General features: G+C 45.8%; 1 protein-coding gene across 2 annotated transcripts in view; it reads right to left on the bottom strand.

Moving 5' to 3' along the window:
- The window catches only part of cplane1 (ciliogenesis and planar polarity effector 1), an 885,738-nt gene that overhangs the window by 151,229 nt on the left and 720,288 nt on the right, over nt 1-14,221 (bottom strand). For both annotated transcript variants that reach the window (XM_087975286.1, XM_087975281.1), the window contains exons 22-23: nt 11,038-11,202; nt 9,594-9,702 (exon numbers count right to left, since the gene is read on the bottom strand). In XM_087975286.1, coding sequence (XP_087831412.1) covers nt 9,594-9,702; nt 11,038-11,202 — 274 coding nt within the window. The remainder of the gene's footprint in view (nt 1-9,593; nt 9,703-11,037; nt 11,203-14,221) is intronic.

A 14,221-nucleotide genomic window follows, 5' to 3' on the forward strand; every position in this document is an offset into this window, starting at 1 on the left:
TCCAGCACTACACTCTTGACGCAAAACATACCCAGTCCCTCAAAAAAGCCAGAAAAGGAATATTAGGACTGGATAAAAATCAAAAGAGACATATGAAAGGTACAAAGGGAGAAAAACAATGGGCCCCTGACAGCAGTGCAGGAAGAAACTTCAGAAGGCAATTAGGAGAGCAAAGAGAGAACATAAAAAAATACTCGTGGGCGAGATTAGGGAGAATTCCAAATATTCTGTGAGTATATCAAGTGGAAGAGAACGCCCAGAGAAAGAGTAGGGCCCATTAGCACCTCAGGGCTGTGTGTGTGTGTGTGAGAGAGAGTGCGTGTGTGTGTGTGAGAGAGAGAGAGAGAGAGAGAGAAAAGCCGTAGGACACTGATACAGTGCTAAATGAGCACTTCACATCTGTCTTTCCTCGAGAGCAGGTAGATGCGATAACAGAATTTGAGAAGGTGGAATGTGAGGTTTTTCAGCAGATTAGTATCAGGAGTGAGAAGGCCAGGAGGCCTTTCACAAGGTGCACCACAGTGGCTGCAAAATAAGATCAGAGCCCATGGAGTGAGGGGCACTATACTGGCTCAGATAGAGCCAGTGGCCAGTGACTAGTGGAGGTCTGCACCGGCCCGCCTTGGGACCAGAACTATTCACATTGCACATTAATGATATGGATGAAGGAACTGAGGGCATTGATGCTCAGTCTGCAGATGACGTGATGATAAGTGAAAGGACAAGTAGTGTTGAAGAAGTGGGGAGGCTGCAGAATATGCTTGGGCAGGCTAGGAGAGTGGGAAAATGGGACACAATGTGGCAAAGTGTGAGGTTATGCACTTGGTAGGAAGAATAGTGATGAAGATGACTTTTTAAAGGGAGAAGGCTTCAGAAATTTGAAGCACAAAGAGACTTAAGAGTCCTGGTTCAGAATTCTGTTAAGGTTAACCTGCATGTTCAGTTGGCAGTTAGGAAGACAAACGCTATTTTCATTTTCAATTCAAGAGGGCTGGGCTACACAAGCAGTGGTGTACTGCTGAGGCTTTATCAGACAGGGGGTCGAGAGGAGGTTGACATGAATGATCCTGAGTATGAAGGGCTTATCATATGAAGAGCAGTTGAGGACTCTGTGGCTGTACTCAATGGAGTTTAGGGGATATTGGGGGATTTGATTGAAACTTATAGGGTATTGAGAAGCCCGGACACAGTGGATGTGGACAATATGTTGGGAGAGATTGGGAGCCAAGGGCACAGCCTCAGAGTGAAGGGATCCTTTAGAACTGAGATGAGGAGGAATTTCTTCAGCCAGAAGGTGGGGAATCTGTGGAATTGATTGCCACACAGGGTTGTGCAGGCCAAGGTATTGAGTAATTCCAGACAGAGTTGGATAGGTTCTTGAGGGGATCAAGGGTTACAGCATAAAGGCAGAAGAATGGGATTGAGATGCAGATCAGCCATGATCAAATGGTGAAGCAAACTCAATGGGCCAAACGACCGAATTCTACTCCGATGTCTTATGGTCTTATTATCTTGGAGGTTTTGTGAGATTTAAAGGTGGATAAATTCCCAAGTCTGGATGAATTGTATCCCTGGCTGCTGTGGGAAATGAGGGAGGAAATCACAGGGGCTTGGACCCAAATATTTAATTTCTCTCTGGCCACAGCGGAGGTGCCAGAGGACTGGAGGACAATTAATGTGGTTCCACTGTATAAGAAGGGTGGTAAAGGTAAACCAGGGAGTTACAGACCAACTAGTCCAGTGTCCAGTGTTAAGAGAATTGGGGAATGTTCTCAAGGAAAGAGGTCATCCCCACTTGGAGAGGCAAAGTTTGGTCAGGAATAGTGCCAGCATGGCTTTGTCAGAGAGAGGTCATGCCTAACAAATCTGTTAAATGTTTCAAGGAGGTGACCAAGTGTTTAGATGAGGGTAGAGCAGTGGAGTTAGCTTATATGGTTTTGGCAGAACCTTTGACAAGGTCTCACACGGGAAACGGATACAGAAGGTAAAAGCTCATGGGATCCAGGGTCACTGGGCAAGATGGACCCAAAGCTGGCTTAGTGTCAGGAGACAGAGGGTGGTGGCAGGAGGCTGTTTGTGTGACTGGAGCCCGGGGTGCAGTGGGGTCCCACAGGGATCACTGCTGGGTCCCTTATTGTTTGTGATCTTCATAAACAATGGAGATGGGAATGTGGGAGGGATGGGAAGTAAGTTTGTGGATGACACAAAGATTGGCCGGGTGGTTGGCAGTGAGGAGGAAGGTGTTAGATTACAGGAGGATAGAAACGGATTGGTCAGGTAGGCAGATCAGAGGCAGATGGAATTAAACCCTGAGAAATGGGAGGGGATGCACTTTGGAAGAAGGAACAAGACAAGGGAGTACTCAGTGAATGACAGGACAGCAGGAAGCTCAGAGGAACAGAGGGATCTTGGGGTGTTTGTCCACAGATCCCTCAAGGTGGCAGGACAGGTTAATAGGGTGGTTAAGATGGCAATATCAGTTGTGATGTAGATTATAAGAGTAGGGAGGCACTGTCGAGGACTTTGGTGAGGCCACAGCTGGAGGACTGTGTGTAGTTTCTGGTCCCCGCACTACAGGAAGGATGTGATTGCACTGGAGGAGGTACAGAGAGGATTCACCAGGATGCTGCCAGTTTTACTAATGAAGAGCGACTGGACAGAATGGGGGTTGTTTTCTTTGGAACAGAGAAGACTGAGGATGTACATGACTGAGATGTACATAACTACGAGGGGCATAGATAGGATAGATAGGAAGGAACCTTTCCACTTCCTGGAGGGATCAGTGACTAGGGAAATAGATTTAAGGTGCAGGGGTTTCAAGGGGATGTGAGGAAAAATGTTCTCACCTAGAGGCTGATGGGAATCTGGAACTCTCAGCCTGGAAGGGTGGGAGAGGGAGAAATTAATGTTCTGTAATGGTAGGATTCTTGGGAGTGCAGATGAGCAGAGAGATCTCGGTGTCCATGTACACCAGATCCCTGAAAGTTGCCACCCAGATTGACAGGTTTGTTAAGAAGGCATGCAGTGTTTTAGCTTTTATTCATAGAGGGATCAAGTTCTGGAACCATGAGGTTATGCTGCAGCTGTACAAAACTCTGGTGCAGCCACACTTGGAGTATTGTGTACAGTCTGGTCACCGCATTATAAGAAGGATGTGGAAGCTTTGGAAAGGGTGCAGAGGAGATTTACTAGGATGTTGCCTGGTATGGAAGGAATGTCTTACGAGGAAAGGCTGAGGGCCTTGGGGTTGTTCTCATTAGAGAGAAGAAGGTTGAGAGGTGACTTAATAGAGACATATAAGATAATCAGAGGGTTAGATAGGGTGGACAGGGACAGCCTTTTTCCAAGTATGGGGACAGCAAACATGAGGGGACACAACTTTAAAGTGAGGGGAGATAGGTATAAGACAGATGTCAGAGGTAGTTTCTTTACTCAGAGAGTAGTAAGTGTATGGAATGCTTTGCCTGCAATGGTAGTAGATTCGCCAACTTTAAGTACATTTAAGTCGTCATTGGACAAGCATATGACGTACATGGAATAGTGTAGGTTAGTTGGGCTTCAGATTGGTATGACAGGGCGGCGCAACATCGAGGGCCGAAGGGCCTGTACTGCGCTGTAATGTTCTATGTTCTATGTATCCATCCAAATGTCTTTTAAATGTTGTAATTATATCCACGCCCATGATTTCCTCAGGAAGGTCATTCCTCACATGTACCATCCTCTGTGTAAAAAAATTTATCTCTTTTGTCTTTTTTAAATCTCTTTCCCATCACCATAAAACTGTGCTCCTTCGTCTTGAAATTCCCCATCCTCGGGAAAAGGCAACTGCATTAATTCTATTTATACCCCTCATTATTTTATAAACTTCTACCAGGTCACCTCTCAACCTCCAGTGAACAAAGTCCCAGCTAATCCAGCCTTCCTTTATAACTCAAACCCTCCATCCTCAGCAACATGCCGGTAAATCTCTCCTCAACCCTCTCCAGCTTAATAATATCCTTCCTATAACTGGGTGACCAGAACTGGACGCAGTGTTCCAGAAGAGGCCTCACCAATGTCCTGTACAACCTCAATATAACATCCCAACTCCAATACTCAAAGGACTGGTGGCGAGCATGCTAAATTCTTTTTAACCACCCTGTCCATATGTGACGCAAACTTCAAAGAATTATGTCCCTGAACCTCGAGGTCCCTCTGTTCTACAACACTACCAAAGCCCTACCGTTAACTGTATAAGCCTGACCCTTGTTTGTTGTACCAGAATGCAATACCTCACATTTATCCAGACTGAACTCCATCTACCATTTTTCAGCCCATTGACCCATTTAGAACATAGACCATAGAAAAGGACAGCACAGAACAGGCCCTTTGGCCCATGATGTTGTGCCGAGATTTAATCCTAATGTAAAATATAATAACCTAACCTATGCACCCCTCAACTCACTGCTATCCATGTGCATGTCCAGCAGTCACTTAAATGTCCGTAATGATTCTGCTTCCACCACTACAGCTGCCAACACATTTCATGCAGCCACAACCCTCTGCATAAAGAACCTACCTCTGATATCTCCTTTACACTTTCTTTCTAATATCTTCAAACTATGACCCCCTCGTACCAGTCAATCCTGCCCTCGGGAAAAGTCTCTGGCTATTGACTCTATCTATTCCTCTCATTATTTTGTACACCTCGATCAGGTCTCCTCTCTTCCCCCTTCTCTCCAGTGAGAAAAGTCCAAGCTTATTCAACCTTTCTTCATAAGGCAAGCCCTCCAGTCCAGGCAGCATCCTGGTAAACCTTCTTTGCACCCTCTCCAAAGCCTCTGTATCTTTCCTATAGTAGGGTGACCAGAACTGGACACGATATTCCAAGTGTGGTCTCACCAGGGACTTGTAGAGCTGCAGCAAAACCTCGCGGCTCTTAAACTCGATCCCCCTGTTTACAAAAGCCAAAACACCATATGCTTTCTTAACAACCCGATCCACTTGGGTGGCAACTTTGAGGGATCTATGTACTTGCACACCCAGATCTCTCTGTTCCTCCACACTGCCAAGAATCCTGTCTTTAATCCTATATTCAGCATTCGAGTTTGACCTTCCAAAATGCATCACTTCGCATTTATCCAGGTTGACCTCCATCTGCGATTTCTCAGCCCAGCTCTGCATCCTGTCTATGTCGCACTGCAGCCTGCAGTAGCCCTCTATACTATCGACGACATCTCCAACCTTTGTGTCATCTGCAATTTCACTAACTCACCCCTCAACCTCCTCATCCAAGTCATTTATAAAAACTACAAAGAGCAGAGGCCCAAGAACAGAGCCCTGCAGGACCCCATTCAACACTGACCTCCAGGCAGAATACTTTCCATCGACAACCACTCTCTGCCTTCTGTCAGCCAACCAATTCTGAATCCAGACAGCCAAATCTCCCTGTATCCCATACTTCCTGACTTTATGAATGAGCCTATCATGGGGAACCCTATCAAATGCCTTGCTGAAGTCCAGATACACCACATCCACTGCTCAACCTTCGTCGACCTGTCTTGTCACTTCCTCAAAGGTCTCAATAAGATTTGTGAGGCATGACCTGACAAAGCCATGCTGACTGCCTTTAATCACACTATGCTTTGCCAAATAGTCATAAATCCTATCCCTCAGAATTCTTTCCAAAACTTTGCTGACCACAGACGTAAGACTGACTGGTCTGTAATTGCCAGGGATTTCCCTATTCCCCTTCTTGAAAAGAGGAACAACATACGCCTCCTTCCAATCCTCCAGTACGACTCCCGTGGAGAGTGAGGAGGCAAAGATCCTTGCCAGCGGCTTAGCAACCTCCTTTCTCACTTCCCGGAGCAGCCTGGGATAAATTTGGTCTGGCCCTGGGGACTTATCAATCTTAATGTTTTCCAAAATTTCCAGCACATCAACTTTATCAATCTTGATCTGTTCAAGCCTGTATCCCAGCTCCTCAAAGTTTTCATTTATAACACGTTCCCTTTCCTTGGTGAAAACTGAAGCAAAACACTCATTTAGGGCTTCCCCTATCTGCTCAGACTCCACACACATGTTCCCTCCGCTATCCCTGACCGGCCCTACCTTCTCCTTGATCATTCTCTTATTCATCACATATGAGTAAAATGCCTTTGGGTTCTCCCTAATCCTTCCTGCCAAGCCTTTTTCATGCCCCCTTCTGGCTCTCCTCAGTCCATTTCTGAGCTCCTTTCTAGCAAGCCTGTAACCCTCTAAAGCTGTGCTAGACCCTTGCTTCCTCCACCTTACGTAAGCTGCCTTCTTCCTTTTGATGAGAAGCTCCTCTGTTTGCGTGATCCAAGGTTCCTTAATCTTACCCCCTCTTACCTGTCTCAGACGAACAAATTCGTGTATCACTTGCTCCTTAAACAGTCTCCACATGTCTGCTGTGCCCTTTCAGTGGAACAATTGCTCCCAGTCTATACTTCCCAACTCCTGTCTGATAGCATAATTTCCTTTTCCCCAATTAAATATCTTCCCTCGGTAACTGCTCATTTCTCTCTCCAAGGCTGTAGTAAACGTGAGGCAGTTGTGATCACTGTCACCATAGTGTTCTCCCATCGTGAGATCTGACACCTGTCCTGGCTTGTTGCCGAGCACCAAATCCAAAATGGCCTCTCCCCTCATCGGTCTGTCTACATACTGAGTAAGGAACCCCTCCTGAACACACCTGACAAAAACGGCTCCATCCAAACCATCTGCACTTAGAGGTTCCAGTCAATATTGGGAAAGTTGAAATCACCCATAACAACCACCCTGCTTCATCTGCATTTTTCCAAAATCTGCTCGTCTGTGAGTTTTTAATCTCTCTACTGCTATTAGGGGTCTGTAGAAAACTCCTAATGTGGTGGCTGGTCCCTTGCTGTCCCTAACTCCCAGCCACACTGACTCAGTAGGCAAACCTTCCTCAACAACCTTCATTTCTGTAGCTGCGATGCACTCTCTGATTAGCAATGCTACACCCCTCCTCTTTTTCCACCCTCCCTGTTCTTTTTAAACGTTCTAAACTCTGGAACATCAAGCAATCATTCCTGCCCTTGTGAAACCCACGTCTCTGTTATGGCCACAACATCATAGTCCCAAGTCCTGATCCATGCTCTAAGTTCGTCACTCTTATTTCAGACACTCCTTGCATTAAAGCAGTCACACTTTATCTGATCCCTTTGTTTCATCGCGTGAGAAACCTTCCTGATAGATCCACTACATCCTATCACTGCCCCATATACAACTACCCCCCTCTCAGATATGTGACTCCGATTCCCACCCCCCGCCAAACTAGTTTAAACCCTCCCGAATCACACGAGCAAATCTCCCACCCAGGACATTTGTGCCCCTCCAGTTCAGGTGCAACCCGTCCCTCATGTACAGGTCCCACCTTCCCCAGAAGGTATCCCAATGGTCTAGGTATCTGAAGCCCTCCCTCCTGCACCAGCCTCGCAGCCCCGTGTTAAGCTGCATTCGCTGACTGTTCCTCATCTCACTATCTCATGGCACCGGTAGCAAACCTGAGATCACTACTTTACTCATCCTGCTCTCCAGCTTCCAACCTAACTCTCTGTACTCACTTTTCAGATCCTCAATCCTTTTCCTGGCTATATCGTTAATGCTAATATATACCACGATTTCTGGCTGTTCCCCCTCCCCCTTCAGAGTCCTGTAAACCCGATTGGCGACATCCCGGACCCTGGAACCAACGAGGCAACATACCTTCTGGGAGTCCCGTTCCTGACCACAAAATCTCCTGTCAATCCATCTAACTATTGAGTCCCCTACCACTAGCGCTTTTCTATTTCCCCCCCATTCCCTTCTGAGCCACAGTGCCAGGCTCAGTGCCAGAGACCTGACAACTATGGCTTTCCCCTGGTAGGCTGTCCCCACCAGCAGTATCCAAAACGGTAAACTTATTGCTGAGGGGAACGGCCACAGGGGATCCCTGCTCTGACCGTTGGTTCCCTTTCCCCACTTCCCTCCCCCGACAGTAACCCAATTGTCCTTATCCTGTGTCTAGGGAGTGACCACCTCCATGGACATCCTCTCAATTTCCCCCTCAGCCGCCCGGATGGTCCGTAGTTTATCCAGCTGCAGCCCCCGTTCCCTAACTCGGTTTTCGAGGAGCAGGAGTTGGGTGTACTTCCCATAGATGTAGTCGGCAGAGACATGTGAAGTGTCTCTCACCTGCCACATTCTGTAGGAGGAACATGCAACTGCCCTAACGTCCATAACCCGTTACTCTGAAAGCTCACACAGAACTAAACAAAGGAAGAGAAGAAAAAACAATGAGAAACCTGAAAACTTACTGACTCTTAGTAAGGTTAGAGGAGGGCCTACGTGTTGGGTCTCGGGTTTAGATCTCACCCACTTAAAAAATTCCCAGCAGCCCTAATTTCTCTCTGCCCTTTCTCCTTGTCGCTCTTTTCAAAAAGAAATGTTTTACGCTCACCTTCCCAGCAGTCCTTCACTCCTCCCTCACACCTCTCAGCAAATGGAGGCCCTGATGCCTGTGGTAAGTGTTTTAAACAGTTATACTTAAAGAGGTGAAGATCCCTTTGTTATCTTAGAAACCTTCCTCATTGTCTACCATGCCACCAATTTTGGTGTCATCTGCAAATATACTAATCATTCCTTCTATATTCTCATCCAAATCATTTAGATAAATGACAAACAAAAGAGGTCCCAGCACTGATCCCTGTGGAACACCATTGCTGACAGGCCTCCAGTCTGAAACGTATCCCTCCATCACTACTCTCTGTCTCCCGTTGTTAAGCCAATTATGTACCCAATGGGCAAGCACACCCTGAATCCCATGTGAGCAACTTTATTAATTAGTCCGCCACGTGGAACCTTGTCGAAGGCTTTACTAAAATCCAAATAAACAATGTCTATTGTTCTGCCATCACCAATCTTTTTGAAAACTGCCTCAAAAAACTCAATCACATTTGTGAGACATGATTTTCCTTACACAAAACCACGCTGACTATCCCTAATCAATGTCTGCCTCGCTAACTGTCCATGAAGCTACATTTTATCATCACCTCCAACAACTTGCTGTGACAGGTTTCTGCTGGCTTCTTTAACTAACCTATATTTGCCCAAATGATTTTAATTTTGTCCTAAATGATTCTTTATAAATGCTTCCTCTCCCACCAAGGTTCAATTAACAAGTCTGTATATGCTGTGATAATCATTATAAAAATTAGCAAAAAGTATAACATTTGGTATTTTGGAATTCTCATTCAGTTGTGAAACTCTTCCCTGGCTTCCTCTCTCAATCTCAGAAATCTTTTCAGCATTAAACTCTCTGCCTACTGTATTGCTTTGTTTCTAGCCTCCTGTCTATTTCAGATTTTTATCACTCAGCTGTCTGAGCTCTGGTGTTGTCATGGCAGTGTCCACACCTTTGGACCAGGAGGTCTACGTTAGGTCCCACCATGCCTGGACTCTTACCACTGTCAGGAGACTCACTAGACCCCATCAACCATTCCAAAGGAGGACTCACTCACGCTCCACTCGTGTGTATAAGAGAACATTGACAGTGAGGCTGGATTACCCAGGCTGCACTATCTCACCTCGTACTGTGCTGTGACGTAGGTGATGCTGCAGTGAGTGATATTTATCCCTGAGAGGCACTCGAACGTCTTCCACATCAGGAAAGGCCTTGACCAAGATCTCAGCAACCTACAATAAACAGGGCACACCGCAGTAAGGTCAGCTCAAACAGAGCATGCTGCAAAATACCCAATAGTAATACAGCTAGAATCATTCCCATGCACTCCGCCACCACCATGTTCATTCCAGTATTTTCTGGAATGAGGGTGTTTCTGGCTGGGCCAACATTTATTGCTCATCCCCAGTTGCCCTTGAGAAGGTGGTAGTCAGCTGTCTTATTGAACTGCTATAGGAAGATCCACGTGCTCCAGGTAGACCCACAGTGGCCTTAAGGAGGGAATTCCAGAATTCTGACCTAGCGACACTGAAGAAATAAATTTCCAAATCAGGATGGGGAGTGGCTAAGAGGGGAACTTGCAGGGGGTGGTGTTCCCATGTATCTGCTGTCCTTGTCCTTCTAGATGGAAGTGGCCGTGGGTTTGGAAGGTGCTGTGAGAAGAGCTTGGTGAATGGCTGCAGTGTAGATGGTACACAGTGCTGCTACTGAGCGTCGGTGGTGGAGTGAATGAAATTTAAAGTGATGGAAGGGATGCCAGTCAACTTGTTTTTTTGGTGTGCTGGAGCAGCCCCCATCAAGGCAAATGGGGTGTATTCCATCACAATCCTGACTTGTGCCTTGTAGATGGTGGACAGGCTTTGGGATGTGGTGGCATTAATGTCACTGGACTAATAATCCAGCCCCGATTCCTGAAGAAGGGCTTATGCCCGAAATGTCGATTCCCCTGCTCCTCGGATGCTGCCTGGCCTGCTGTGTTTTTCCAGCATCACATTTTTCAACTCTGGTCTCCAGTATCTGCAGTCCTCACTTTCTCCTAGTAGTCCAGACCCACCAGGCCAATGCTCTGGGGACATGGGTTCATAGCCTATCATGACAAGTGGTGAAATCTGAACTCAATAAAATCGGGGATGAAACAGTGCTCTAATAGTCACCATGTAATCACCGTTGATTGTTGCTTTCTGATTACCAATGTCCTTCAGGGAAGGAAACTGCCATCCTTATCTGGTCAGGCCTACACGTGACTCCAGACCCACAGCAATGTGACTCTTAACTGCCCTTTGGGCAATGAAGGATGGGCAAGAAATACTGGCCTGGCCAGAGATATCCACATCTCAGGAATGAAAAAAAGGTGAGCGACTTGACTCAGAACTCTCAGTTTCTGCTCGGTATTTATTTGGCTGGTCCAGTTCAATTTCTGGTCAAGCCTCCCAATAGTAATGTGTTGAACATGATGGGATGATGGTTATGTTCTGCAATCCTAGCCTCTGCCCTCACCTCAGCATCTTCCCTCCTTTCCCAGTTGCCTACTGTAACTGAGCACATTGTTTTTCTGATGTTGTTCTTACCTTTCTGATTGGAGGCAGCTCACTAACCAAGCTGAGGATGATGTCCTGTACCAACTCCTCCACATTCATGAACCTAGCGAAGGGCAGCATTCGACAAGCCCACTCCAGGGAATTCAGACAGTGGTCAACCACAGCAGCATCATAATCTGTTGTCACCTCGTAGTTCTACAAACACATGAAATCCAGGCATTGTGAATAATATCAGTAACTAGTCCACTCTTAATTAGACATACCGTCTTATATCAAGGTAACTTTGTCAGTGCCAATTATATTGGAAACCCCTCTTCATTCCTTCATCCGATTATGGGATGTGATTATCAATGGCATTTCCCAACATTCCGTCAGAAGGTGATTTATGAAGGACCGAGGGATTTGTTGGGTATATAGAGATTTGTTGGGTCTAGAATGGGAGTCCAGTTGATCTACTGGTGAGCCCACTTGTTGATCCACCAGATGAGTATGTCAGGGCGGGATTACTCTGATCTCCTGCTGTAAACCCAGTGGAACACGACCTCGCTGATCACTCTCCTCCCTTTTTCATACAGCCCAGCGGTTTCAGAGTGAGGCAGTGGGTGTAATGGTGTAATGGTGATGTCTAGATTAGAGTGACACTGGAAAAGCTCAGTAGGTGCAGGTGATGTCACTGTACCAGTGATCCAGATCCATAGGCTAATACTCTGTGCAGATGGGTTCAAAACCATGGCAGATGGTGAAACGTTAGTTCAATAATGTCTGGAATAAAAAGCTGGTCTAATGACGATTGCGTAACCACTTTCATTTATTGTTCCAAAAAGCCATCTGATTTAATGATAGAAGAACACCTCAGAAAACTAACAGCTCCTCCCTTAACCATCCAGCAGATTAAATGGAGTGAGACTAAGGCAGGCCCTTAGGTCAGAAGACTGTGACTTCTCTCTCTCCCTTCAGCCAATCAGGGTGAAGCAGTGTCATCAGATCAGCAGTTAGGGACAGGCAATAAATACTGAACCAGCCAGAGACATCCACATCCCATGAAAGAATTTCAAATAACAGAACTCTTTGAGGTGGTCATAAACAGAATTAAAGAGAAAAGGTGGATATAATGTTAGTGCGGATAGAGGATTGGCTAACAAACAGAAGATGGAGTTGAGATAAGGGAGACATTTCCGTAACAAGTGGAGTACCAAAGAGAACAGTGCTGAGGCCATGCTTATTTATTATATATTGATGGCTTGGATGAGGGAAGTACATACACTTTCGCCAAATTTGCAGATGACACAAAAATAAAGGAGAAGGTAAGTACTGAGGATGACACAAATAGTCTGCAGTGGGACACAGACAGGTTAAGTGAATGGTAAAATCCTGGAAGGTGGAATGTCATGTGGGAAATGTGCAGTTATGCACTTTGGCAGTGAGAATAGAGGAGCTGAAAGTTATTTAAATAATGGATACAGACTGTCAAGAGCTGCAGAGCAGAGGGATCCTTGTCTGTGAATCACTAAAAGCTAGCATCCAAGGTTCAATGGTAAGAAGGAAAGTAAATGAATGCTGGCCTTTGTTCAAAGGGAATGGAGTATAAACCTAAGGAGATTTTGCTAAAACTATACAAGTCATGAGTCAGACCACAACTGGAATATAATGAACAGTTTTGGGTCCTTTTACTCTCACTGGAGATTGTCCAAAGAATTTTCAGTCAGCTGCCTGGGTCTGGAGGAGAGATTGTGTAGGATTCACCTTTACTCACTGGTGTTTAGAGGAATGAAAGGCAAGCTCATTGAAACATACAAGATTCCGTGGGGATTTGGCAGGGTAGATACAGACAGGTTTTTTTTGGGAGAGTCTAAGATCAGAGAAGATAATCTCAGAATAAGGAATTGCACATTTAAGACAGAAATGAAGAAGAATTTCTTCTCTCAGAGGCAAGTAAATCTGTGGAATTTGTTTGTGAAATAATTCTTCAGAGGCCAGTATCCCATCACCAAACATCATTATTTTGAAATGCATAGCCTTTGACAATAGCCTCTCACTGAGTCAGACATTCAGGGTCCCAGTATCCTTGTGGCTCAGCCAGTTTACCCTAATTGGACCAGATTAACAGCCCCAAATAGGGAACTCATACTCTATGATGTCCAGCTGGCTGACCTCATTACAATCACGATATCTCCCCCCCCAAGTCCACGAACACAGTGCAGTCTGTTTCTTTTCAATGCTAGGTCAGGTTCCTCTAACTTGGAATGCGATCGAGGGGGTGTGTAATGAATGCAAGCTTGCCTCTTGTGCCTGGAGTGCCCTGCTACACTTTCTCTCCCTTCTTCCAGAGGGAGAAGTGTCATGGTGGCTACTTCCATCATGTCCATCTCTGATTCAGAGGACTCAGCGATGTTTGATGGAGACGGTAAATCAATGAGTCCCTGGAGTATTTCTGAAGGCTCCTAGGGGCAGGGTAAGGTGTGCTCCCATACAGTCTGAGAATTTGCAGCTTTCAAATACTCCACATGCTTATTCAGGACAGTCACACCAACCCAAATTTTATAAGTTCACATCGGTCAATCCTCTGACCATGTGGAGCCATTTTCCTGATTCGTGCCCTGAATTTTGTCCCTTGTATCAAACTGTCCCTCTTGTTTGGTGAAGTCTTGGGTTCAGCATTGATGCTGTTTCACCCTCCCCCATCTATGGGAATATCAGATTTAGCCTGGTGGGGTGGTTTCTTCCCATTACCAACTCTGTTGGTGCTATTCCTGTAGCTGCAGGGGGTGGTACTATAATCAACAAGAACCATGACAATGTGATATCTAGTGGGACTATTGGCTGCTTCATCAGTCCAGCCTTCAAAGTTTGACCCATTCTTTCTGACAGGTTATTGGATGATGGGTGGGATGGAACAATCCTAGAATTTTGAATTCCCATTAAATTTAATCATAGAATCACAGATTAAGAAGTAACTAAAGTCTCTGCTGATAACCGAGGACCCATTATCTGTGACCAATACTTCCAAGACTCCACATGTTACAAAGGGTTTGCCCAATTTTTCTATCATTGCTCACTGTTTGATGAGTGGACTCCAGCACAACCAGCCACTTTGAATGGGCTTTTATAATGACAAAAATAATTGAAACCATGACAGGACCTCCTCCATAGTCGACATGGAACTTGGTCCAAGGTTATCCATCCATTCCCATGGGTGCAGGGAAGCTGCTGGAGG

Source organism: Chiloscyllium plagiosum, unplaced genomic scaffold, assembly GCF_037043375.1.
Source record: "Chiloscyllium plagiosum isolate Xiang-an unplaced genomic scaffold, Cpla_swu_hap1 HiC_scaffold_2, whole genome shotgun sequence".
NCBI lineage: Eukaryota > Metazoa > Chordata > Chondrichthyes > Orectolobiformes > Hemiscylliidae > Chiloscyllium > Chiloscyllium plagiosum.